Source organism: Panthera onca, chromosome C1 (assembly GCF_046562875.1).
Source record: "Panthera onca isolate mPanOnc1 chromosome C1, mPanOnc1 haplotype 2, whole genome shotgun sequence".
NCBI classification, from domain to species: Eukaryota; Metazoa; Chordata; class Mammalia; order Carnivora; family Felidae; genus Panthera; species Panthera onca.
Window position 1 is genome coordinate 212,179,235 of NC_138346.1, and position 26,907 is coordinate 212,206,141.

A 26,907-nucleotide genomic window follows, 5' to 3' on the forward strand; every position below is an offset into this window, starting at 1 on the left:
GTGAGCGCAGACTCGCCTCCCTGCACGGAGCAGGCTGCGGCGGCTCATTTCGCTGTCAGGGGCGGTGTTGGGATGGCCGGCGCTTTGTTATTGGAAACTGGGGTGTTTACCGGCGGCGCGCTAGGTGGGTAGCCGGCCAAGGGCGCGCTAGGTGGGCAGCTGGCCTGCTTGGCCGGCATCCAGGCACCCTCTTCCTGGGGAGGCGGCCCTCGCCACCTGGAACCGTTTCCTCACTCTCCACCACCCCTCCCCCTCGCTTTGCCTGAGCCCAGTGTTCTGGATGCTGAAGGGACCTGGGGATCGAAGTCAGGACCTTTCTCTTCCTCCGAACCTGGGACTTGCCAAAGCCGACCTTCCCTGGAGAGGGAGGCTCAGAGGCTCAGTGCAGGACCGCTGTTCTACCATTGTCTCAGACCAAACCCTTTGGGGTCCTCTTGGGACCCCTCTTCCTCTGGCTGCCCAGTCCTGAACCCTCCTCTTCCAGAAACTTCACCCGACTGCCCCATCTGCCTCAAGTGTCACCCGCCTGTAGAGCAGCTCCTGACAGGCCCCCCCCCCCCCCCCCCCGCACCGCCCTGGTTCCCACTCCCATTCCCAACCCCCAAATCCCGCAGTCAGAACCCGTTCCAGAAGCCAAGTCAAAAGTGATCATTTCTGTGGTGACAACCCTCTGAAGGGTTTCCAGTCTCATTGGGAATGGAATTCCATGCCCCCCACCCCCCGCACTCCTTACAGCTGCAGTGCTCAACTTCGTGTCTGCCACCTGGCCTCCCTGCTGTACCCCAACACCCTGAGCTCATTCCCACCCCAGGACCTTTGCACTGGCTGCTCCCTCTGCCTGGAAGGCTCTTCTTGCCCCAGATATCTGCATCCCTCCCTCCTTGACTTCCCTCAAGTTTGCCCAAATGTTATCCTATCAGAAAGGCTTCCCCTGTCCCCCCTTCCAAGTAAATACCACTCCCACCCAGGGATCATTCCATCCAGCCTCCCCCCTACAAAGCTTCCCTCTCCTTCCGTGCACTTTTGGCCACCTTTATATATTGCGTTTGTTCCTATGTTCGTTGTTCCCCATCTCCCCCGTACACCCGTGAGAGCAAATGCCAGGAGAGTGGAAAGAACTTTCCTGCTGTATTCCAGAGCTTCCAGCACTGCCTGGCATGCGGTCACCACTCAGGAAGCCCCCTTGAATGTGTGAGCGAGCGAGTCAGGACAGGGAGCAGTGAAAGAGCTTGGCTTTGGGGTCTAGGTTGAAGCTGCTTTGAAACTTCTGGTTGCACAGCCTGCATGAATTACTTAGCCTGTCTGAGCTTCATTCACGCACGGCACTTATGGTCCCATTTCTCAGAATGGTGATGCTGGAGATGCGCACCATGCTGGAGAGTGGCCTGTAACCGCTGGCTCTCCTCCCCTTCTTGGCACCTGCATCTCAAGGTCACCTGGTGTTCTCTGCAACGGGGCCGGGAGGGAGGTCCAGATGCAGGAATGGGGGCAAAGGTCATGAGGTGTCAGCTAGCAATTCTGGCCTGAGTTTTCCCACTCCTGGGTTTTGCCAAGTGTGGTCTACGGGTGGACAGAAGGAGGTGCAGCCCTTGGGCCGGGCTTGTAGGCTGTTAGTGTTTGTGAAAAGAAACATCAGCCCCTGAGTTTCGGGCTGGAAGTGAGAAGCTGTGCTGCTCTTCCTTAGAGGCAGGCTTTGAGATAGTTTCCCTTTAAGGAGGTTTTCCCAGTGGTCCTGGAACCAAAAAGATTCACAAGAATCACACCCTGGGGTGAGATGGGGACTTAGCCCAGTTGTCCTACTTGGTTTCTGAATAGTTGCTGAAGACATGGCTCTTGGCAGGTGAAAGTGTTAGGGGTGTGTGTGTGTGTGTGTGTGTGTGTGTGTGTGAGTCGCGGGGTGGGGGGCGCGGTGCCCCTATCCTCATGGACGTAAGGCTTCCATTGTTGGAGGGAGATGTGTGTCCGAGAAGAGATCTGGAAAGTCAGAAAGCAAGGACGTGCACAAAGATGTTTATGGCGTCTTCGTTCATTGCCGTCAAAACTGGCAACCAAGAGGCCCGCCATTAAGTGAACAGATAAATAAACGGAAACATTCAAGCAATGAGATCCTATTCAGCACTAAGAGGAAATGAGCCATCAAGCCACGAAAACACACGGAGGCACCCTAAATGTATATACTAAGTGCGAGAAACCAGTCTGAAAAGACCATATACCGTGATTCCAACTGTATGGCATTCTGGAAAAGGCATAGGGACCTTACGCGTGTCAGTGTGGGTTCATCAGTTGTAACAAGTGTACCACTCTGATGGGGGGCGTTGTAGCCAGGGAGGCTGTGCCTGAGGGGGTGCAGGGGACATGTAGGGACTCTCTGTACCTTCTGCTCCATTTTGCTGTGAACCTAAAACTGTTAAAAAAAAAAAAAAAAAGCCTCTAGTGGCCCTATGTTATTTATGGATCAAATACATATTCTTGGTCCCAGAGGTCAAGGGTATAACTGGACTCTACCTGAACCTGTCCATGCTGCCACCCTCTCCTGGGGACTCCACCCCACCAGCTCCAAGATGGCCTAGCCTTCTTCCTTCCTTTCTCCTGGACCACACTTACATGGCTGCCCCCTGGAAGGGCTCTCCCCTCTTTTCTCTGTGTGTCTCTTTTCTGTCTCTTATAAGGACACCTGTCATTGGATTTAGGGTCCACCCTAATCCAGGGTGATCTCATCTCAGGATCCTTAACTTAACTCATTACATCTGCAAAGACCCTTTTTCCAAATAAGGTCACACGCATGGGTATCAGGGATTAGGAATTGGACGTAATTTCTTGGGGAGGGGGGGCACAAGTCAAGCTGTTATGCCCCTCTGCGGGCAGTAGTGAGGACCTCATCTACAGTGCCTAGAGCAGGGCCTGGCACACAGCGAGCGCCCGAGAAACGTTAGCAGTGGCAGCGGTGAGTCCCGTTCTCCTTCTTGCCCGCTGGGAGAACCAGGGATGCTCCTGGCACACCCCTTCCCCCAATCCCCCCCTCCCCGACTGCCCCGGCCACTGTGCTGACCTATGCTCAGGGACAGTGGGTCCTGTCCTCACCTGTTCTCCCACCTCAGCCTCTAAAGGCCCCCGGTAGCCTCGCAAAGTGTTGAGGATCATTACTGTCACCCATGTGGCACATAGCTGGTCAGCAGGGCCATGTGCTACACGGTCACAGGGCAGCGGCTTCCCAGGAGGTGGACGCCTTGCCGTCCAGCCCTTGTCATGTGGTGTGCACTCGGTGACAGCTGTGCAGTGCATACATGTGGCCCTTTATGGGGTCACTTGGCTCTTCGCTCTGCAGGTGAAGTTCGGTGGCCGAGTGCACAGGATTGGGCATCAGACCCAGCGGGTTGGAGTTCCGGCTCTACCGTTACCAGCCGAGTCATTTCGGGCGTATCACACAGCCCCTCCGTGCCTCAGTTTCCTCATTTTCGGATTGGGCCTGGGGCCCCCCTCCTAGAGCTGCCAGAGGGCTGGGTGGGGACCTGCAGCAGGTGTCCGCATGATGCTCGTGGTTCTCCCCGTGGCTCCCACGGGCCAGTTCCAGGCGGACCTCGGCGGGAGGAAGTCTCTGTCCGGCTCCAGGCTGTGGTCAGGGACTCGTGGGAGGAGGACACTGCTGCCTGATCTAATCTGAGGAGCTTCCTAACAGTCCGCTCCAACAGCTGAGCCAGCGGTAGCCAGAACATTCTGGGCAGGCCCAAACAGGGAGCGAAGCCAGCGCGAGCCTGCCCTGCCTGTCACTCGGGCAGCTCGGCAGCACGGGGACAGGAAGGGGGAGCCGCCTCTGGCCTGAGCCCCCAGCAAGGAGGCCCTGTGCCTTTGCCCCCTCTGACCCGCTGGGGTCACACATCAGTGGGGGGGGGGGGGGGGGGCGGACACAGACAGCGAACCGGAGGCTATGCAAAGGGCAGGGTGTAAACGGGTGCATGTTGAGGGCAGAAACGGGGCTCTCGGGGAAGGGGGGGAGGTGGGAAGATTAGAAAATCTGATATGTCTCGAGGGGGTATCCCATCACTGTCATGGATTCTGAAGGGTTGTCTTTGAAAGACAAGGTGGGCTGCTTGCCTGTTGGGGGTGACCGCCCAGCGCTCCCAATGGGCGAGAGCTGGAGGCAGCCGGTTGGGGTTCATTCCTAGAAAAAAAAAAAAAAAAGCTTCCGTTCCGGAGAAGAAAGGGCTAAGGATCCAGAGCGGTAGTATTCAAACTTCGTTTTATTTTTTTAGCAACGGAATCTGTATAGAAATGGCTGTTCTAGAAGACGAATAAAAGTGACAGTGCTCTGAATGACCCGGGTGGGGGGGGGGGGGGGGAGCGGGGACCGTCTACCAAGCCTCCCACCCCTCAGCAGTCCTGGAGCCTCCTCGCTAGATTCCCCAGGGTTCCCAGAGCTCAGCGGGAACACCTGTCTCCGGAAATCCTTGGACGGTTTTGACACTGGTCTCCACCTTCGTGGGCCCAGGACTGTGGACAAGGGAGGGTCTTGTAAGTCGAGTGGAAGGATGGAAATGGAGAGGTCTCTAAGATTCTGCGGTGCTGCCCCAGTTGAGGCTGTGTCTAGAAGCAAGGCAATGAAGCCCCGGTCTTCCAGGCATCTGTCACCCCGATGACCCCAGTTTTATGGGGGGAGAGTGGGATCTTCTGCGAGCAGAGATCTATTTATGTTCCTGAGTTAATAATAAGAATAATAATAATAGCGAGAGTTTGTCATGTCCTTTCTTCATCTTCCCAACCACCCTTTGAAATTCATAACCTTAATTTATACAGAGGTTCAGTGGGTGTCTCAGTTCGTGTAACTTCTGAGGGGTAGATCAGAGAACTGAGCCCAGCAGTCTCTGGCTCCTGAGCCTGTGTTCTCAGCCACTCTTCTCAAAAGATAGGGGGTCTCTTTTTGGAAACAGGCAGGACCGTGAAAGAGAAGAGAGCTTAAAATTTAACTTCCGCTGGACAGCACGTGTCCGTGCTCCCAACGTCACCAACCCGCACCCCTTGCGGGCCACACGAAGCTCTGAGAATGGATTTTTATGAACGTCCTCCCGCTGGAGGTGCTAAGAGTGGAGGAGAGCTGTGCACCCTCAAAACCGTGACCCTCCCGCCCACCCCCCTTCCCTGCCATGGTTTGGGGTCTCTGGTGGGTATTTTCTTCCTTCTGGGAAACCAACTCAGCATCGCTTCGCTCCAAGACATGGGACCCATGAGACATGAGCTGTTCTGCCAAAGACCTTCCGAGGGACTTAGATCTTTCCGGGGCCGCCGATTATAAACAGATGCTCCTCCTGGGATCCGCCCGGAGACCACCCAGCTCACGTCACTGGGGAGGGGGACTGTGCTCTCTGCAGCTGAACTCCAGCAATGAATGCCAAGTGCAGGCCTGCATGCAAGCATCTCTGGGCAAAGAAGGCAAGGCTGGGTGGAGAAGAGTCACTCACTGTTCTCTGGCCAGCAGATTTTTTCTAGAGACCTCCCTGGGCCAATGTCATGTGACAGTGTTAGTTGGCTTTTACTCTTGCTGGGTGCTGAGGTTACCAGATGGATAGAATGGATGGGATTCCCCAGAGGACCTTGCAAGCTTGCGGGGGAGGCAGGGGTGTTCACGCACAAAGATCAGTGTTGGCAGTTGGGCATGCGAGTCTCGGGTCACACTGCACTGCACCAGTGGTGTGACCCTGGACGAGTCATTTTACCTGTCTGAGCCTCACCTGCAAAATGGACAGAGTAACCATACCCACTCATGGAATTGTAAGGATGAAAGGAGAAAACACACGGAGGGTACCCAGCCTATGGAAAGTGCTCACTAGATACTTGCTGTTGTGTCATGATGTTGTTATTGTGGATTATTGTGTGTTATTGAGGGATAGAAGGAGCAGCCAGAGAAGCTTCACAACCAAGGGGGCATTCAAGCAGGGTTCTGCAGGATGAATAGGAGTCCACAAGTAGGCTTGGCATTTAAAGCAAAGGAGAACAGCGTGCTGGGCACTAGGTAGGGTCACAGGGAACTCGGAATGAATGACATTTATCCAGGAGACAAGATGTAGATGGGAAATGGCGAGGACAGCACACTGGGGGCCAAGTTCAGCATGTGATGCGTGAGTGTCAGCCTGTAACCGTGAGCTTCCTCACTCATCCTCACGATGGGGAGAGAGATCCAAACAGACAGCCACCTCGTGCTGGGTGGGAGCCCCAAAGGGGCAGAGCCAGGGACCTGGGGAGCAGACAGGGCTTGGACCCGCGGACCTCTGACCTCTGGCCTCATGGTCTCCTCAGCTGTGAGAAGTGGGTAACAGTGGCCTTCAACTCTGGGGCTTCTCGGGCTCAGGCTGGCTGGAGCTGCGGTGAGGGCAGCTTTGAGGGAGAGAAGGGCAGGGACCCTGGGCCGGACAGGGCGGCCGTGGCCTGAGAGGGGCCGGATGTCTTGGTCCCCTTCCCTCCATGCAGCCTGAAGGACAGGAGCTAACCGTTGGCCCCAGAGAGGCTGGGAGGCCGCCAGTGTGGAGTCACCCTGAACCGTCATTTTATCAACCAGGCCTAAGAGTGAATCCCGGGCCCGCTGGCCCTCACCAGCTGCTCCCTGTCCTGGGAGTTTATTCAGAGGAGGCCGGCTGGGGTTCCACGGGCTCGTCAATCTGCCCCCTCCTCTCCTGTTCACCCCACGCCCCTCTCAGACCCCTGCCTCCTGCCTGCCTGTCCTCTCCTCCGTTCTGACACCGGGTGGGACTCTTGTCCTGTCAGCTGTCCGGAGTCACCCCCAGGTGACTCCAGGCAGGGACCGTGTGGGCAGACCTGCTGGGCTGAATCTGCCAGTTTCTTGGTCAGCAAATCTGGGTCCCCAGAGGGGTCCATGCAGGGCACTGGAGAAGGAGAACCCAGCAAGGCACAGGTGAAGCCCTCCCATCCCCAGAGGACCCGCCCGTGACCACCAGTGAGGCACCCATGCATGGCCCTGAGCCTCTTTTTCCATCTGACAGTAACCCCTTGCCCCTTCAAGGGTCTCAACCTCAGACTTGACTCTTCACATCACAGCACAGCCCCAGGATGGTTTTGAGGCACTGGGGAAATCTGGGTCTCACTGAATCTTGGTCCAAGCAGACTCTGTGTTGAGGGTTCTAGGACCTTCGTGGCTCCGTCAAGGAGGATGGGGTGGTCTCAGCCTTCATACCTCCCTGCCCATCCCACCTGTGGCAGCTGAACTGTCATTCATTCACCCAGCAAACAGCATGTGCCATGCTGGGCCCTAGAATATGAAAATGAACAAGCCAGGATTGAGGATTGGGCTGAGGGCTCCCAGCCCAGTGGGGTTCGGGGGGGCGGGGCGGGCAGCAAGCAGCCCTGTCATTGTACCCAGGGAGAGCTGGAGGCTCTGAGCACAGAGCATGAGGAAGCCAGCCCACCAGGGCATCCTCAACAGACCCCGAAAAGGAAATGGCCCCGCCTGGGTGTATCCCCTGCCCACGGGAAATGAGTGGACACAGCATTCCGTTTGCCCCCCTTTCCCCCAGTCCCTGTTTCCCTCTTCAGGGCTTTCTTCCAGCCACGTGGACAGTCCTGGCCTCCCTGGTTTCCTGATGGCTGGTTTCCTGGGCAGACCGGAGGCGGGGTTAGACCCAACCCTCCTTGCCCTACCTGAGAACTGGGGCCCGGGGTGGGGGGGGGGGGGGGCGGTGGTCAGGAAGAATTAGTTAATCCGGCCAGGAGTCCCTGGTGCCCCTTCTGCTGGCACCCCATGCACACCTGTGTGTGCTGAGAAGCAACCCAAGATTCCCAGAATACAGGCCTGCTATGTGTACTGCCGCTCCAGACCCTCTGAGGTGCTCGCTTGTGCTCCTAGGACCCCTGCACCTGCCAACGCCCACCCCAGCTTTACACTTCCCTTCTCTTTCCACTTGTCCCGAAATTCTCAGAGTCCTCAGAGGCACTGCCTTCTGCCAGACCCTAGGGAACGGTGCAAACCCCGTGGCCCTGTTCCCCATAGGAGCTGGAGGTGGGATAGGGTTGAGCAGGGACTAGGGGAGGAGAAAAGAGGCCAAAGATCACCTTCACCTCAGGCTGACATAGTCAGAATTAGATGGAGGGTGGTTGGATGGTGGGAGAGGGGTGAGTAGAAGGAAGAAAAGAGAGGTGGATGGATGGATGGATGGATGGATGGATGGGAGGGAGGGAAGAAGAATGGATTGGGTATGTAGATGGATGGATGGATGGATGGGAGGGAGGGAGGGAGGAAGGAAGGGAAGAAGGATGGATTGGGTGGGTAGATGGATGGATGAGTGAATGGATGGATGGATGGATGGATGGACAGATAGGCAGATGGGGTAACAAGGGAGGATGGAAAGAAACTTGGGTGACAAGGACTACAAGGCAAGGGTGAGGTTTGGTGGAGTGGAGGTTGCTTACACCCAATTGCCTTCCCACAAGAGATGGTTTTTTTCTTCTTCCTGAAGTGAATCTCCCTGCCTCCCCTGAAGGAACACACTCTAAGTCTGTTTTTAGTTCAATAGACAAGAAAGTGTCCCTTGGAGACTGTCTAATTGCAGTCCGTTTGCCCTTAAAGGACTTTTGTGGTCATGGAGAGCCACTGATGGAATCCTTCCTTGTAAAACACTTCCTGTATTTTAAGACTTAATTATAAGAAATAAAGCGGTTGGACTAGGTGGGGTCTTCAAACTGGCCTTCCCAGGGATGTTTCAGGGGTTGAAAAAACACTTTTATTTTCTTTTTAAAAATATTTCAGGGGCGCCTGGGTGGCTCAGTTGGTTAGGCGTCTGACTCTTGAGTTTGGCTCAGGTCATGACCTCATAGCTTGTGAGATCGAGCCCCATGTTGGGCTCTACGCTGATAGCACAGAGCCTGCTTGGGATTCTCTCTCTCCCTCTGCCCCTCCCCACTCTGTCTCTCTCTTTCTCTCTCTCTCAAAATAAATAAACATTTTTTGTAAATTTTCAAAAGTGTCTAAAGCACTAGTAGAAAAAGCGGGTCCGTTGGAGACCACCAGCTCTTTTTGTCTTCTTTCCTAATAAGATAAAGCCCATTGCTTTATTCAGGTGATTTGTACATTCCAGAAAGTTTGGGGGTGGGGGAGCACACCAGGTCTTTTTTGTATCCCTCCAGCTACTCCCTTTGGGACCCTTTCTGCTTAAGTGAAAGTGCTGAGATTTTAAGGTGTACAGTTGATAAAACAGTTCCCACCACCAACTAGTCCGTGTGACTTTTCTCTCTACTGTGTCACAGAGCGGACTGGAGAAATCCATCGGGTTCTGGGCTGGTGTGATTGGAGCCACTTCTGTAGCCTTCACTTGAAAACGCTTGCTTACCCAACACGGCCTTCCTGTTATCGTTAGTTTCTTTTTTTTTTTTTTTTTTTTTTTTTTTTTTTCAACGTTTTTTATTTATTTTTGGGACAGAGAGAGACAGAGCATGAACGGGGGAGGGGCAGAGAGAGAGGGAGACACAGAATCGGAAACAGGCTCCAGGCTCCGAGCCATCAGCCCAGAGCCTGACGCGGGGCTCGAACTCACAGACCGCGAGATCGTGACCTGGCTGAAGTCGGACGCTTAACCAACTGCGCCACCCAGGCGCCCCCTCGTTAGTTTCTTCTAGAGGGAAAAATCTGTGGTTGGACCTGGAATGTCTTCCTTGTGAAGAAACCTAGTTTCACACACGGGGTACCATGTTGGGTTTCATTTTTCAAGGAAGAGTTTCATTGACAATTTTAGAAGGAAGAAATGAAAATAGAAACCCATTAGACTAATCCCTGGGAAAACCCCATCTCTTCTTTTTTCCGATGCCTTCCAGCCCCTGCCTCTATTGCCTTGTGCTGCCAGAGCTGAATTTTATTAAGGTTCTTAGTTCCCTGTCTTTCAACCCTTTTACCGACAGGGGCCTCTCTGGACCCAGGGACACATCATGTCATGGGGAGGTGGGTTGTTCTCGCTGGGGTCAAGGTTGAGAGTGAACCAGCCTTCTCTTCTGAGCCTTTTATGGCCAGCCATTCATAAGTTTGTCCAACACTGTTAGGAGTCCATTCATTGGCCCCACCAGGGTCTCCTCCTAGTGCAATGGGTCCCACATTTATTGCCTGTGGGGACGGCAGCATTTCTTTCTCAGTGGGAGCCTGGGTGCCTCTCTTCGTGCCTTCCTTCCCAGTGGGGCCACAGCTAGGTGGGGAGTCCACTTCACCTCTGTGGGCCTCATGGCCAAGACCTTCCAGTCCATTCTGGAGGCTGGTGCTCATAAACCTGGCTCTAGACCTTCTGGGTGGGAAGGCCAGCTTGTTCCTGAGAACATTCTGGAACACCATACAGGAGTGCTGTCACTCCAGACTGTGTAGGGTAACTAGAATCTGTTGGTGGGAGGCGTCCTGTGGAAAGGAATGTGTAAGAAAGACTTGTGTGGGAGCCCGGGTGACTCAGTTGGTTCAGTGTCTTCGGTTCAGGTCATGATCTCGCAGTCTGTGAGTTCTGGCCCCGTGTCAGGCTCTGTGCTGACAGCTCAGAGCCTGGAGCCTGCTTCACATTCTGTGTCTCCCTCTCTCGCTGCCCCTCCCCCACTCATGTTCGGTCTCTGTCTCTCTCTCAAAAATAAATAAACATTAAGAGAGACTTGTAAATAATGCATCCATCGACTGGTCGTAAATGGGCTCAGTAACTGTCTGTTCGGTTCAGAAAGTCATACTGTTAATGTGCTTGGCGTGCTGTTGTTGGATGCAATCGGGGAGGCTAGCTACCTGGCTTGCCAATTACTCGGGCAAATTGCTGAATTTCCATTGCCCACCATTGAATTACGATGGGTCATTTATTTTTTATTTTTTATTTTTTATTTTTTAATTTTTTTTTTTCAACGTTTTTTATTTATTTTTGGGACAGAGAGAGACAGAGCATGAACGGGGGAGGGGCAGAGAGAGAGGGAGACACAGAATCGGAAACAGGCTCCAGGCTCCGAGCCATCAGCCCAGAGCCTGACGCGGGGCTCGAACTCACAGACCGCGAGATCGTGACCTGGCTGAAGTCGGACGCTTAACCGACTGCGCCACCCAGGCGCCCCACGATGGGTCATTTAATCACCACCTGTTTGGTGTTGCCATCCTCTCCTTCCAGATCGTTCTCTGGGGCCGGACTGAGAAATGCCTGAAAGAGACGACAGAGGAGATTCGGCAGATGGGCACCGAGTGCCACTACTTCATCTGTGATGTAGGCAACCGGGAGGAGGTATACCAGACGGCCAAAGCTGTCCGGGAGAAGGTAAGTGCCCAGGAGGGTCTGTCCCGAGTTCGGCTGGACACAAGACACAATAGCCAAAGAAAACATTCTCTCACCTGCCTGGCCTGGGAGAGAGCGTTGCGAATGGCAAAATGGCTGTTTTCGGGGCATGTCTGGGGACTGTCCCCGAAGCTGGCCCAAGCTGTGTGTGCATGTCCGTGTGCGTGAGTGTATACGTGCATGCGTGTGTGTGTGTGTGTGTGTGTGCGCGCGCGTGTGTTCTTTGGGGCAGGGATTAGGTGTGTGGCTTGATTACATAACAGAAGTAATCACCTGTTGTCCCCTTTGGAAGAAACCTTGTGAGTTTCTGGGGGGCAAAAGTCCCATCGCCCGCTGGGAGGATCCTTCTCCTGACTCCAGCCATCTGTTCACGGTGAATGTGTCAGTGAGCTCCACAAGAGCAAAACCCATCCTGTTTGCTATCTAGCCCGTGGTGAATGTGAAGTGCTTCTGTGTAGCAATAACCTCATTTATCGTAAACAGGCTGTGTGCCACGAAGTATTTCTGACCCTCAGATCAACCCCGGTACGGCCATCAGCTCTATCTCACAAATCCAGACTGAGGCTCAGAGAGATGATGTGGCTGTCCAGGGGCACACAGCCGGTGTCGAGGGGGCAGGCCCCGCCCCTGTGGGTGCAGGCCACCGGGACCGGCTGCCCTAACAGCCCCGCGGCCCCCTTGCCCACAGGTGGGCGACATCACCATCCTGGTGAACAACGCTGCCGTGGTCCACGGGAAGAGCCTGATGGACAGTGACGATGACGCCCTTCTCAAGTCCCAGCACATCAACACCCTGGGCCAGTTCTGGGTAAGGGCCGTCCTGGGCCACAGCCGGCCCTGGGCGTGACAGTGACGTGTTCCTGCCCTCCCGGCTGCTGTAGGGGGGTGGGGAGAGGCTCGCCGGGGCTTGGGCTCAGGCCAGGGGGATGTCGGGAGGCAAGGTGGCCAGGTAAGAGCAGTGACCACCCAGCCCCAGGAGACATCTGGACGCACGGAAATGCGGAGCTCGGTGCCCTGCGGTGGGCGGGCCTCGGCCCCCTCCCCTCCCGTCCCAGGAGAGCTCAGTCATGGAGCGGTGCCTGTGCCCGGGGTGGTCGTGCTCCCCAGAAGAGGTTTCAGAGGGGCCGCTGGAGCCCGCGGCAGCTCCACACTGACCTCCCACCCACCCTCAGACCACCAAGGCCTTCCTGCCGCGCATGCTGGAGCTGCAGAACGGCCACATCGTGTGTCTCAACTCCGTGCTGGCGCTGTCTGCCATCCCTGGTGCCATCGACTACTGCACGTCCAAAGCCTCGGCCTTCGCCTTCATGGAGAGCCTGACCCTCGGGCTGCTGGACTGTCCAGGAGTCAGTGCCACCACCGTGCTGCCCTTCCACACCAGCACCGAGATGTTCCAGGGTATGAGGGTCAGGTCAGTGAGCGGGGGACTCCCCTCCCTTAAGCCAAGTCCCACAGCGGATCGGACCAGGGACGTGCTTAGTATGCACAGAGAGAGCTAAAATTTAAAAATACCACGGAAGCCCCTTCTGTCTGGCTTTGTGGTCTCATACCCGATTCTCTATGTGCGAGGCGGTGGGACACTGTAGTAGCTTAGGGTCTTGCTTCTCAGGTCAGGGAGCTCTTACAAAGTATCAGTGCACATGCACGCAGTGGAATACTCCCCAAGAGAACAGTGTTAACACACGAACAGCATGGATCAATCTCAAAAGTATTACGTTGAGCAAAAGAAGCCAGACGCTTTAAAAGAGTGCCTTCCGCATGAAGGCATTACAGGAACCTCTAGCACAGGCAAAACCAGGCCAAGGTGATAGACATTAGAATAGTGGCCATCTCTGGAGGGGCGGGGACATAGCCTGGGAGGAAGCACAAAGGAACTTTCTAGAATATTTTAAAATGCTCTCTCTTCCCAATCCAAGTGGCAGTTACATAGGTAAAAATTAATCATGCCACACACTTAAGATTTCAACTTTTTATGCAAATTATGTGCATAATTATATGTATTCAAATTATAGCTCAATTTAAAGAAAGACTGAAGCCCAACCCCCTGTCCTCCAGGCCAATGGGACTCCAGGGGAATGGGAACTATTGGTTGAGAGCTCATGCTTTGGAGCCAGCCACCTGTGGGGCTGACTCACTTATACCTGTATTGTACCATCTGACCCTGGGTCCAATTAGTTCCCACTGTAGCCTTCGTTGCTCATCGGTAAAACAGGAAGGTGAGTGGGGTGGCTGGGTGGCTCAGTCAGTTGAGTGCCCGACTTTGGCTCGGGTCGTGATGTCACAGCTCATGAATTCGAGCCCCACATCGGGCTTGCTGCTGTCAGCGCAGAGCCCCATCGAGCCCACTCTGGATCCTCTGTCCCCCTGTCTCTCTGTCCCTTCCCTGCTCATGCTCTCTCTCTCAAAAATAAGTAAACGTTAAAATAAAATAAAACGGGACGATGAGGATGTCCACGTCTAGGGTTCTGTGATAAGGATAAAAAGGGATCTGGCATGGAACACTGCATGTGTCTATAGTAAGTCCCCAATAACGGTGCTCTAATGATGTACAGTCATGAAGGGGCACAAAGTTAAGAGACAGGTGACAATGGGGAATTATCCAACAGCTACTTTCCTTGCTTTTGCAATGCAGCATATAATAACAGATTTGCCTTCTAAATTATACACAACAGGTTCTTCCACACACGAAGATGGTGTGGAGGTTCACCGTGAGAATTTAATGAGACAGCTGGTGGAAAGCATTTAGCACAGCACGAGCCATGTGGGAATCAGTCCCCCTTGGTTGTTGTTATTGAGACTGGTTTGGTCATCCCTCCTTCTCTACACTTGTGAAATCTTGAGCCAGTCTTGCTACCTCTGTATGCTTTACTTTGCTCATCTGTAAAACAGTGGAAATAATATTTCCCTCGGGGATCTTTGGGAGGATTACAAATAATACATGTGAGGCATCTGGTGCAAAGCCCGGCATGCTAGATGGTCAGTAATGAACGGCTGCTCTTTTTGTCCTTAACTGACAGTGAACATCTCCATGAACGCAGATGTGATTAATCTTCCTATCAGATCATACCTTTCGTGTGCCACGGAAATCCACATTTCCACCTGGCTCACATGCAGATGATCACGGATTCTGTATTTAGAGGAGGTGGGATTAATGAACGTGGATGTTCCCTATTGGCTTGCCGCCCCCCCCCCCATGCCACTTTGGGCCAGTTTCTTTTCTTCTGGGTATACAGGAGGTGCTCAGTAAATGCCTATTGGACGGAAGAGCAGCAGGGGCAATCCTGGGTTTCAGGTGGGCTCCGGGGCACAGAAGTAAGTAGGCAGGACGTCAGCAGACCTCTCGCGTGGTGTTCCTGTCTCATCTTCTGGCCGCTTCCTCTCTATCACTTCAAGGAAAGGCGACATTTTTCTACAGTGGTTCAGAGGTTGGGCCCAAACAGCCAAGGACCAAATCACAGCTGTGTGTGACCTTGGACAGGTGACTCAGCTTTTCTATGCCTTGGTTTCATCTTTAAGAAGGGATTGAAAGTGTACTCCCTTCTTCACAGCTTAGCTGAGCTCCTAGATGTGACTCACCTAGCCTGCCTGGCACGTAGTAAGCACTAGGGGAAGGTTAGTTACCTGTGGTTGTGCAGGTGAGCCCCGAGGTTTGGGGGGAAGGGTCATAAAAGGATGACTGATGTGTAAACAACTTCCATTCCCTAAAAGAAAAGAAAGAAAGAAAGAAAGAAGAGAAGCATTGGTTTCCTGTCCAACCATGATTAACAGCTTCCCAGCATTAAATGGAGGTAGAGACAGATGTTTAGGACAAAACTGATGGGTTTTCTGGCAAGAACGGCCATGTAGATGCTGTTGTTTGCAAGTTACTATTTATTGATCTTGTTTGTCCCAGCCGCAACAGCCACTTTACAAACGCTGCTACACGTGGCCCTCAGCAACCCCGTGAGGGAGCTCTTGTCCGCACTTCACAGACGTGGGAACTGAGGCTCAGAGGAGCGAAGCTACTTGCCCAGGGCCACACAGATGGACATGGGCCGAACTCGCTTATTCCGCAAGTCTGCACGGCCTCCGTGGGAGTAACAGCTCCCTATATACCCATCCCACCCACCAGGAGGGAAAGGAGAAAGTCCCTCCAGCAGACGCGCCGGCCTCCTCTGTCAGGCTCCCCTGCAGGGGTCTTACTAGGAAGGGCCCCCCCGTCCCCACAGAGCTTGGCCCTATCCATCCTGTCTTCCCTTCCCCTGCGTAGCAAGTAGGCCGGGCCCTTGTCGTGGCTGGAAAACCAGACTGTCCGCCATGTCTGTAGGGCTCGTCAACACGTTCATCTGTGCAGGCTCCTGGTGGCCGTCCTTCCAGACTGCAGGGCTGTGAACACCTTAGCTGCACATTAAGATAGCAGAGGAAGCTCGTGGCCAGGAGGGTGTGGGGGAGATCCGCGGGTTCTCTGAGACCAACCGGGCCCGTGCTGGGGTCCCAAGAGTTGCCTTTGCCCAAGGTGACATCAGCTCCAAGAGATTCATCACCCTAAGTGCTCCTGGTACCTGAGCACAAGCACTTCGTGGGATCAAGGTCAGCCCTGCGCCTACAGGCCCACCAAGGATGGGAGGACAAGCTGCAAGTGAGAAGGGGGACAGAGCTTTGACCCGGGGCTCATGCTGGCCTGGCTTGAGCCCTTAGGGCCCCACCATCTCCCCAGAGCCTCAGCTCCCTTCTCTATGAATTGGAGTGAATGGTGCCTGTTGGATTTAGCTCAGGCCTGACAGGGAGCATCGTCACTGTGCGGGGCTCAGGTCAGAGGCCTCTGAACACGCACGAGAAAGCTCCCTGGCGCCCGCTTATTCAATCATTCATTCATTTACCAACCCCGTGGAAGGCACTCTGTAAACACTTGACCAGCTCAGTGAATCAATGAATCAAGGAGGGGACCAGCCAGTGGGGCAGAGAAGGGCATTCCCAGCAGACCCCCACCTCCAGACGGGCCGAGCAGGGCACATTTGGGGGCAGCAAGTTGTTCCGGGTTCATCGGTTCAGCAAAGCGTTTATTGAGCACCCACTATATGCCAGGCACTGCACACCGGGGGCTAAAACAGGGAGCAAGACCGACCAGGCCTCTGCCCTTGTGGCACTCACAGTCTGACAGGGGAGACAGGCCACGCACAAGCAAACAAGCAGACAGGCAAGGCCACGTGGTAAATGAGGTCAAGGAAATTAGCAGGGGGAGGAGATCAGAGGCCACCCAGAGAGGATGGGCCGAGAACCCTCCCCGGTGGGATAGCTGGCGAAAGGCCCTGAGATGGCAGGGAGCTGAAGCGACAGAAACAGAAAGGTTGGCCTGGATTTCGGGAGAAGAGTGACAAGGGAGAGAGGTCAGGCAGTGGGCAGGGCCCAGGACAGTGCTGGAAGAGGGTCTGAGCCAGGCAGCAGCAGGATCTGAGTGACATGTTAGTACTTTTTTTAATGTTTACTTATCTTGAGAGAGAGAGAGCGTGCAGGGGAGGGGCAGAGAGAGGGAGAGAATCCCAAGCAGGCTCCACACTGTCAGTGCAGATCCCAACATGGGGCTCGAGCTCATGAACCGTGAGATCATGACCTGAACCAAAATCAAAAGTCGGATGCCTGACCGACTGAGCCACCCGGGCGCCCCTGGGTGACATTTTAAAAGACATTTCAAAGGAAGCATTTTGAAGAATGGTTCCCAGGGGGTGGGCTACAAGACCTCCATTCTCCAGGCGAGACCCACTGGGAAGAAGGGGAAGGAGGAACTCCCGACATTTCTGGGGAAGCAGGCAGGGGCGGGGAGAATATTCCAAAGGGGACTCGAGTCTCCCAAACAGGAAAAGCCAGAGGGACGGCCCATGGATGTTAGCCACGGAGATGGTCAGCAGAAGTGCGTGCTTCTCTAGGAGAAACCCATATTGTCTCTTCCTGTACCAGGTTCCCCAACCTCTTCCCCCCGCTGAAGCCGGAGACTGTGGCCCGGAGGACGGTGGAAGCCGTGCAGCTGAATCAGGCCCTCCTCCTTCTCCCGTGGACGATGCATGCCCTCATTATCTTGAAAAGGTACGGGCTGGGGGAGAAAGTTCCGGGTCACGTTCACGCTGGCTGTTTCCCCTTCCGCTGGTGAATGCTGGTGGGGAAGAGGCGGCAGGAGGAGAAAATACACATGTGATCGATTACTCATGTCTGCTGTGGGCAGGAAAACCAGCGGTGGTGAACTGTGTCCCAGGGACTTCCCACACTTCGTAGGGAGCAGTGGTTCTCAAAAGCGTTGGTCTCAGGACTCCTTTACGATCTTAACAATTAGAAGAACCCAGGGACCTTTTTTGATCTATTATTAGTAACTGTATGAGAAATTAAAACTGAGAAAAATTGTTACAACATTTATGTATGTGTTTAGATTTAAAATATTGATTGATTGATAGGCAGCGGTAATAAATCCATACCTTGTTATAAATATGATATTTTTATAAAAAGTGTATTTTCCAAAAAATATGGAGTAGGAAGAATGGTGTTGTTTTGCATTTTGGGGAAGTTCTTTCTCTATTGCCTGACTTAATTGAAGACAACTGGATTTCTTATATCTGCTTCTGATTTTAATCGGCTATGATGTCACATGTCACGAAGCCTCCAGAAAACTCAGCTGCACGCTGTGAGAGAAGAGCGTGCAAAGGCAAATATGTCTTGGGGTTATTACAAAACCAGTTGAACCTCTGAAGAGATTCCGGGTACCCCCCCAAGGGTTCCTGGGCCACACTTTGAGAACCATTGTTCCCGAGACCAGTACTTGGCCCCCGTGTTCAGGAAGTTCAATCTAATGGGGGGAAACAGGGTTTGCAATGTTTGGGACTCACAGAAACGCCCCAGGACTAGTCAGGTGGGAGGTACCAGAACAGACTACCTCAGGAGGTAGGCTTTCAAGAAGAGATCATCTTCCTTCAGAATTGGCCCAGCATCACATTTCCTAGAACTTTCTAGACTTTGAGCAGCACACCCTGCCCATCCTGGTCCCACAATGAAGGGGCCATTCTAGGTGCCCAGCTGCACACAGGGCGTCAGGGAGAGCTTCGACCCTGGAGCCCCAGCGACCGTGGACCCTGGTTCCTCTGGGCCTCCAGCCATCTGCCACCTCGAACCCCCAGCTCACCGACCCCTCTGACCTGAAAGGCCTTTCCGGGAAGTGAAGCGCCCGAGTACCTACATCAGACATCAGCTCCCAGGAACGCAGGCTCCCCTCTGGCTGTGTGTCTACAGCTGAGGATTGGCTCCAGCCGCGGGCCCAGAAGCTTCCTCATCGGGCCACATCTTTGCCTCCCTTAGTGCATCCTGACTGAGGCTCTGACATGCCCTTGGCTGCCTCTGGGAGCCCCTAGGAGGGTAGAGCCTCATGTCCTCACCAGGATGGGGCTGCCATTCCCCCCCCCCCCCCACCTTGGGGAGCTTCTTAGAAGCCTTTCTGAACATTCTAGGAAAAAGCTGGTTTGTCTAGAACATCTCAGTGCTTTCCACGGTAAGCCCGCAGCCTACATTTCCTGTTCTATCTTCCACTAGTTTTCCACCTCCCACCCCCAACCCCTGCACCGCACCCCCTTGTCACTTTCCCCAAGAGAAACCTTTACAAGCTCCACTCCAGAACAACCACGCCCCCAGGGAGACTTCCAAATTGCTCTGGCTGGAAGTGAGCCTTTCCCATCCCGCACCTGGGGTGGTCCAGGGCCCTTCAACTTGATTCAGCAAATGGACTGGGGCCCTCTCTATGCCAAGCCCCACACTGCAGGCCAGGATCAGAGATGAGGTATCTTCCAGGCATGGGTTTGCCAAGGAAACAGCGAGGACCCCCCCCCCCCGCCCCGCCCCAGGGCCCGTTGGGGAAGCACAGGGGCTTGGGAAGCCCAAGGAGAGACCTGGGGGTGAATCTGGGAAGTTTCCCTGGAGGAGGTGGTAACTGCCTCACTCCTCAATCCCACACAGCAAATATTTGTTGAATGAGTGGCTCGTGGAGGGAATTGATCTCCCAGATACCTATTGGCTCCAAAATGCTAAGAATGTGGTTTTGAAAGTTTGTTTCTACCAGCCACCTTTACCTTTACCTCGGAAACATTGTTTATCCACTTACTTGAAAGCCCTTCCTTGTGGCTTGGAGAGAGGGCTGGGGCGGCTTATGGGAACCATTGCTCTACTATGACCTGGTGGCTGGTGCCCCCACTGACCCTCTTCTTTTCTCCCTCCCCACTCCCCCAGCATACTACCACAGGCTGCACTGGAGGAGATCCACAAATTCTCAGGAACCTATACCTGCATGAACACTTTCAAAGGGAGGACATAAAGGCAGGATGCAGAGACATGCTTGAAAGCCACGGAACCTGAGGGGGCCATGGCACGTGGGCACACCCCCATGCGCCTGTCCCTTGGCACACTTCTGCTGGGTGAGTGGGACTGTTCCTGTCCCCAGGAAGAATCCGGGTGAACCCCCAGGCCAGCCCCAGGACCTTTGCACAGGACTGATGGGCGTAACTCTGACCCCCATGGGGAGGCAAGAAACCAGCCAGCAGCCACCTTGACACTTTCATACATTTCTAATTGTGTAGAGTTTATTGTTAAATTGCTTCTCGAGTCTAACCAGCCTTAGCTGTGTGTATAGACTGTTTCCAGGAGGGTCTATACCCAGATGCTCTTTTCTTTGCAAAATCCACCCATCCTCAGCTTGTGCAAACTGGTTGTATGGCAGGAATGATAAATAAAGAGATGGTTTTTGCGAGTTCTTTTGTTGAAATCCCTGAACCCCTGGTCCTTGCCATTCGGGAAGGGACTGATCCCAACCACAAAACGCCATCTTTTAAGAGACAGTTCTGCTTGGGGTCCCCAGCTGCCAGGAGTGGAGCGGGTGGGAAGAGGGCAGAGGTGGCGAAAGGTATTGGAGCCCGAGCCTGGGGTACACGGTTCCTTGCGGCTTCCGCCAGGCCCCTCCCAACAGCCATGAGTTGGGGGACACTTTGCACCCCCATCCAGTTCCCTGATACGACCTTAACCAACTGGTCTGCGGAGAGCTGCCTTCTGCTCTGCCACAGCCCCACCAGCACAAAGCAACCAACTCAGGAGAGAACCAGTCCTTAGTGAGTACCCACTGTCTACTGAGCATGACTGGGTACTGAGAGGGCAATGTTGCTGAGAGGCCAAAATTCTGAAGACCACCATCATTAAGACCAGTGTTAGGAGGGTGCTACAGGCCCGTGACCCAGATTGGACCTCAGGGGATAGACGTGAAATAGCAAAGGGGCACCTGGGTGGCTCAGTCGGTTAAGCGTCCGACTTCACCTCAGGTCATGATCTCGCAGTTTGTGGGTTCGAGCCCCGCATCGGGCTCTGGGCTGACGGCTCGGAGCCTGGAGCCTGCTTCGGATTCTGTGTCTCCCTCTCTCTCTGCCCCTCCCCTGGTCACGCTCTGTCTCTCTCTCCTTGAAAAATAAATAAGCATTAAAAGAAGAAGAAGCGGAATGGCAAAGAGTGAGGAGGTTTGGAATGGCACAACAGACCCGGGCTCAGTCAACGGGGAAAATCACGGCCAAGGAGAGGTGGGGAGAGCCGCCCCATGGTTCGCCTGGTGTATGCTCTTCCCTGCTGCAGCAAGCTTAGTAAACCTGACCTTGGCAGGGGCACAGGTGGACAATGGCCTCCGTGCACACGGCTCTTGCTGGTGGGTGGCCAGGTGCAGGGAGGGGCACAGGCAGTGGTTCCCCAGAGGTGAAGCCGGTCACAGGCCACGAGTCCAATGGAAGAGCCTCCCACGTGCCGTGTAAGGCCAGCGATTCCACACAACTCACGTTAGCAGATTAATCTCGGAGCTCAGACTGTTGTCAGATCTGTGTGCAGGAACGCCAAGTCATGGTCACATCCGCGGCTCGTGTAGTACCTGCCAAGTGGCCGCCAAGTCAAGGGCATCACATTCTAACGGTTAATTATCCATTGCACCAGGCAGCAGCTCTCGGGAAGCCCTTCCAGCAGCCACGATGTGTATCAGCCAGGATATGACCCCAGGTGTCATCCCTTCAACAACGGAGGCTTGTCTTAGGATTGCCACTTGTCCTTCAAGGGTGGCTACAGCTCTGCTCTGTGTCCTCTTTGCGCTGGGAGCCTGGCCGAGAGAGGAGCCAACATCTGGGACGATGTCTTGTGGCAGAGGTAGTAGACACGCCTGGCCACCCGGCATCGGCTCTGAAAGTTTCTGCCTGGAAACAAGGGATGTCACTTCCGCTCACAGCTCATTGGCCAGAACAGGTCACGTGGTCCAGACGGCCGTGGGTGTGGCTGGCCATACAATCCCCGTGGAGGAGTGGTCCGTAATTTTGAACTATGATGCCATGTGCCACGCCGTGGAAGTCGTCCGTAGAACATAAGGAAAAAGTGAAATGTAGGCAGGGGATGGAGGGAAGATAGATGCCGTCCAGGGATGTGGTGGCCTCTCAGTGCTTCACACCGGGTCCTGAGCAGAGCCCCAAAGAAGCACTGGCCTTTTGGTGGGGGTGGTTTTGGAAAGATCGTTTTGTAGGCGAGAAAACAGGCTCGGAGCAGGGAGATCGCGTGCCCGGGTTCGTAGGGCTGGTAAAGACCAGAGGCAGAATTTGAACCTGGCTCTGAGCTACAAGACCCGTCACACTGGCAAGAGACTCATCACCTTCATTTTGGTGCTTGAGGACATGTGTCACAAAGTGTGTGTTGGGGGGGGGGGGGGGAGAAAGCTGCTAACGGTGTCCCCCTGGTACCCTTGCCAGCCCAGTGAGGTCAGGCTCGGAATGTCCATGGGCTTCGCCTGCCCCCTCTGCTGTCCCAGAACCACAGCCAGATGCCTGTCACTGGCTCTCATGGGAGACAGGTTCCAGGTGGGGGGCACATCTTCGCGGGCAGGGATGGATGAGGAGGAAGAAGCAGGGATCCTGTCTACTGAGCTAGTGAGTGTCCAGTTCAACTGCCCCTTTTGTGATCATCGTTGAGTGGCAAGCAGATTTCTGAGGTTACAGCTGGCTCCAGGCCAACCTTTTGGAGGGAATCGGACTCCTGAAGTTTCCACGAAATTGCATGTGACCTGCAGGCCAGGAACACAGTGAGGATCCCAGGGGTCTGAGTGGACTCTGGGAGTGACAGGGCCAGCCAGCGCCGCCCCCTGCCCCCCATCCCGCCCGACAAGGGCTTTGTGAGAATGGAATTGGCTTGGCTGCAGTGGGACCTCACATCTTCCCAGAGCCCCCGTGGCTTCTCCTGACAGCCAGGCAGGGCCTGGTCCCACCCCGACCCCTCCCTCTCTGCTGGGACACTTTTCAGTCTTTCTCTGGATCTCTTCCCAGAGGAACCAGGGAAAAAGCCTTGGGCAGATTCCCAGGAGGCCCTATCCTGGTCCCTCCCCCAGAATGGTCTGGGTGCTTGGAAAGCCTTGAGGGTGAGGGAGGAGATCTAATTCTGTCCCTGAGCTTAGCCAAGCCAATGAGAGTGACAAACACTGAACTCTGACTTCCTGACCCCCGAGGGGCAGGACAGGGCATGCCAACCCTGCAGAGGAGGCTCGGGCCCTGGGAAATGACCTAGTTGTCATGCCGGGGGCCCCTCCCTATCTCCAAAGAGAATCAGAGTGGAGGTGGGCACCAAGCCCAGGGAGGCACCAGACCCGAGCCCATCCTGGCAGGGTTCCAGAGACCTGGTTATCTGGCCTGGCGAGTGGCCAAGAGTTGAATCCTGTGGCCACAGCCCCGCTCCTAAGGCCAGAACGATTTGAGAAGTGGAGTCTCTTCTTCTCGGGCCAGACCAATGGCTGGAAGGGACCAGGATGACAGAAAGCTCCTGGGCTGACCACGGGCTCAGCCCTACCCCAGATTGTCCCCCTCCTGAGCCCTTCTCGTCATGCCCCTGGAGATGTCCCAGTCTGATGGGGCACAAAAAAGGGAACCAGGTTACAAATAAATGAATCCTGCTGCCTGAGTGCCGTGCAGCACAGAGGGAACAAAATGCTTGCAGGTGGGAGGACGGGGGCCCGGGGTCAGGGAGGGGCCGCTGTGGGGTGCTGTCCCTCCACCATCGTGCATCTGGAACTTCTCCCACTGAGGAGGCTTCTCTGATTTTCAGAAAGGGGACCATTAATAAGAGCCCAGAAGTCTATGTTTGTGAAGAGAACATCGGTATGCAGTCACTCCTGACTTCGAGCAAAGCAGGGGGTGACAACGGTGTCCGTCGGCACAGAAAGAAGGCTGGGAACCGCCTGTGGGCACCCCAGTCACTCTGCGTTCCCCTCCAGTAGGGCCCTCATACTGGGATCCAGTTTACCAACATTCGTTAACACACTTCTCCTAAACTGTGTGCTGTGGAACAGAGCCTGGGCCTGGGGGCCACTGCCCCTCTCACCTCCTATGCCCCCCCCCCACCACCGCCCCGAGGCCCTCAGCTTTCAGAAAACCAGCAGATCCCTGAGTACCCAGCTTCTCCCAGCCCACCATGGCCCGAGGCTCCCCAAGCGTCAGGAGGCCCCAGTATTTTCAGGGAGGGATCCAGACTGGAGTTCCACTGGCTCTTCTCCCTCCTGCATGTGAGGTCACCTTTCCTGTCCTGCGGAAGGGACAAGATGTTCCTGCCTCCTTGCCTCCTGGGCAGCGATGAGTGTCCAGTGCAGAGGTTCTGGGAACTTTGGGAGGGGGATAATGTGATGCTGCTGGCTCCCACAGCTCCTAGCCAAGACCGAACTGCCCCTGGGGACACCCAGCATCACCGTCTTGGTGTGGCCCAGCCTGACCTGTGACAACAGCCTGCCCTGAGGCCTGGTTATAGCTCCTCCGAGGCTGGGGCGGAACGAAGCTGGAGCTCAGGAGACCCCAACGTGGGCGGTAGGTGCAGGGCCTGGGAGGCCCATGGGGAGGGCAGAGCAAAGGGGTCAGACAGAGAAATGCTACATCGGAGGGGGTTCTGCCATCTTCCAGGACACAGCGGGCAGGGCCGGGGAGTCTGGCAACCCCCCGCCTCCCCCCGCCCCCTCACCCCCCACCCACCATGCTTGGCTCTGGGCAGGCCCTTTGCGCCCAAGTCTCTGGGGCTCAGGAAGAAAATAACCACAGAAGTCCCCTGGGAAGGCATAGCCAGGTGTGACTCGATGGGCCCTGCCCTCCTGGGGAGCCGCTCTCAGCACGTGGATCCCCTCGGGTGGACGGCAGGCCTCGGAGGCAGGGCCCCCTCCCACACTAGCTGGCTGGGGAAGCCCGTGCGGGGAGGCCTGGCGACCAGTGCACAGCTGTGTGACCCCGGGGTCACTGACTTCCCTGGATGGAAGCAGCTGCGAGGGAATATTTCTGCAGGGCCCCGAAGCCTAGACGCCAGGTCGCTAAAGGTTACCTGGTCCCGCCCGCGTGGCCAGGCCCACAGCCCCTTCTCCAGCGTGCGCGAACCCGCCCTCCCGGGGGGCGCCCTCCCTGGCCACGGTGGCCTGGGCTGCCCCCCATATCAGCCTCGCCCTGACTTCATTGCCTGTCTCACCAGATCGAAGGTGGGCAGGGGCCGTCGTTAATGTTTCCATGTGTAACGGCTGTATGGAGATTCACCTGCTCAAAGTGTACAATTCAGTGGCCCGTGGTACACGCACGGGGTTATGCAGCCCCCACCGCAAACATCTTTGGGAACGTGCGTGCAGGATGTGGTCTTTCCGTCTGGCTTCTTTCACTCAGCAAACGCGTTCGGGGCTCACCCTGCAGTCGCGCAGGGCGTCGGTGCCTTTTCACGGCTGAAAACTCTTGCGTGGCACGCGTCTACCGCGGTCTGTTTACCCAGTCCTCACCCTCGAAGGATCTTCCGGGCCATTTCTGTTTACTCGCTCTGTCGGTCTGTCTGAGTCTCTTCCCCTCCAGAACGGTCGCTCCGTGAGCACCTGGGCCGGTCCACGCCGGCTCAGCACCTGGAGGAGAGCGTGGCGTGGTAAATATTTGCCGTCTGGATGAAGACGGACGGAGCCTTTGTCAGAGGCAGCCACCGTCGGCGTGTTGCCTTCTCATGGCACACCCCGTTCTGCCAGCCACCGCCCCTTGTACTCCAGATGGGCCCCTGAATCGTAAAACCAACATTTACCATTCGACGTTCAGGGCGCTACGTTCAGGGGCTCAGTGTTTCTCACCGAGGCCCTGCTGACGTTTCGGTCGGTCGGGGACACTTCTCTGTGGGGGACCGTCCTGTGCATCGCAGACTGTTCTGCGGCATCCCTGGTCTCTACTCACTAGATGCCAGGCGCCTCACCCTCCTGGTTGTGACAACCAGAGATGATGCCGCAAATGCCCCCCAAGGAGCTGACCGCCCCCCCGTGTCTGCACACATTGTCTTGTTTCGTTCCCATCGCGGGCCACAGCATCGGGAGCTGGCGCTACGGGCACTGGCTGGCAGAGGAGGCCCCGGGGAGGTTCAGCGGCCTGACCACGGACAGGCCGGCTCCAGAAGCAGATGGGAAGGTGCCGCCCCAGGGTGGGCCCTTAACCCGCAGGTGGGAGCCGGGAATCCAGGAGGCTTTGGGCGCCTCCGGCCGCCTGCATCACACTTGAGTTTCTCTGCCTCTGGACTCGGTTTGAAAACTCCCTCGCGCCGCCCTCTTGGTGAGTTCCGCCAACGCTGCAGAATTTTCCGGGCTGCTCCCCCCCCCCCCCCCGCCCCCAAATCCTTATCATTCCTTTCATTTTTCAATGTTCACAAGACAAAGGAAATAAGCACTTGGAGGAAGACACAAGCTGTGTTTGTTCCCTAGCTGCCGCTGTGATGTAACTGAATCCTGCCTGGGGAGGTCACACTGGGGACCACGCGCAGAGCCCAACCCCGGGGCTAGCTGTGGGCACGTCAGCTTCTGCGACCCTGGCGTGTTGACAGGAGGCAAAAGGTCCCCAAACCCCACCCTGGACTCCCTGTGGCAGTGGACTGCTTACAGGGGGGTGGGCAGGGGGGTTCTAGCCCAGCCCACATTTTTCTCAGCCATCCGGGGTCCCCCCCCTGGCTGAAGGCCCGCTGACAGCCTGGGGAGCTGACTTAACCAGGAGCCAGGGCTGGACTCAGAGAAGGGCTGAGGCTAGACTTTGGAGGCAGCCAAATCTGAATCCTGGCTCTGTGTGGCAGGTCACTTAACCTGCCAGAGCCTCAGTTTCCTCATCTGTACCCTCCCTGCTGTGGCCAGCACTGAAGAGAATCCCTACCACCCACTTCTCTGTGTCACTTATTTGAGTGAAAGGCTGAGGAAGCATCTGATTGGTGGAGTGGTGACCACAGGGCCACGCCTCAGCTGCCAGAAGCAGGGAAACCACAAGTAGAACCTCTGTATGCCTCTGGCTTTTAGTCAGGAGTTCCCCTGGGACCACCCTGGACTTCAGACAAGAGCTGGTACCCTGACCGGCAGATGGTCTTCCATGGGACATTGGCAGACTCCCTGAGTGAGTCCCATCCACAATGATTCTTGTTTAGGCAAAAGGGAGGATTTATTGGTTCACGTAATCAGAAAGCCCAGTGATAGGTGATTTCAGGTATGGCTGGATCCAGGGGTTCCAGCGATGTTTCCAGGACCATCAGGACCTTCAGTTCCACATCCTCAGGGCTGGCTTTGCTCTCAAACATCTTGTTCTAGTGACCGCAAGGTGACTGC

At 55.3% G+C, this 26,907-nt stretch overlaps 1 protein-coding gene across 5 annotated transcripts in view; it reads left to right on the forward strand.

The window, feature by feature from the left end:
* The window catches only part of DHRS3 (dehydrogenase/reductase 3), a 41,461-nt gene extending 21,433 nt beyond the window's left edge, over positions 1 to 20,028 (forward strand). For all 5 annotated transcript variants that reach the window (XM_078452381.2, XM_078452383.2, XM_078452384.2 and 2 more), the window contains 5 exons: positions 11,112 to 11,255; positions 11,962 to 12,081; positions 12,446 to 12,684; positions 17,208 to 17,333; positions 19,512 to 20,028. In XM_078452381.2, the coding sequence (XP_078308507.1) occupies positions 11,112 to 11,255; positions 11,962 to 12,081; positions 12,446 to 12,684; positions 17,208 to 17,333; positions 19,512 to 19,596 (714 nt within the window). In that variant the 3' untranslated portion in view covers positions 19,597 to 20,028. The remainder of the gene's footprint in view (positions 1 to 11,111; positions 11,256 to 11,961; positions 12,082 to 12,445; positions 12,685 to 17,207; positions 17,334 to 19,511) is intronic.
* The last annotated feature ends 6,879 nt before the right edge of the window (positions 20,029 to 26,907 follow it).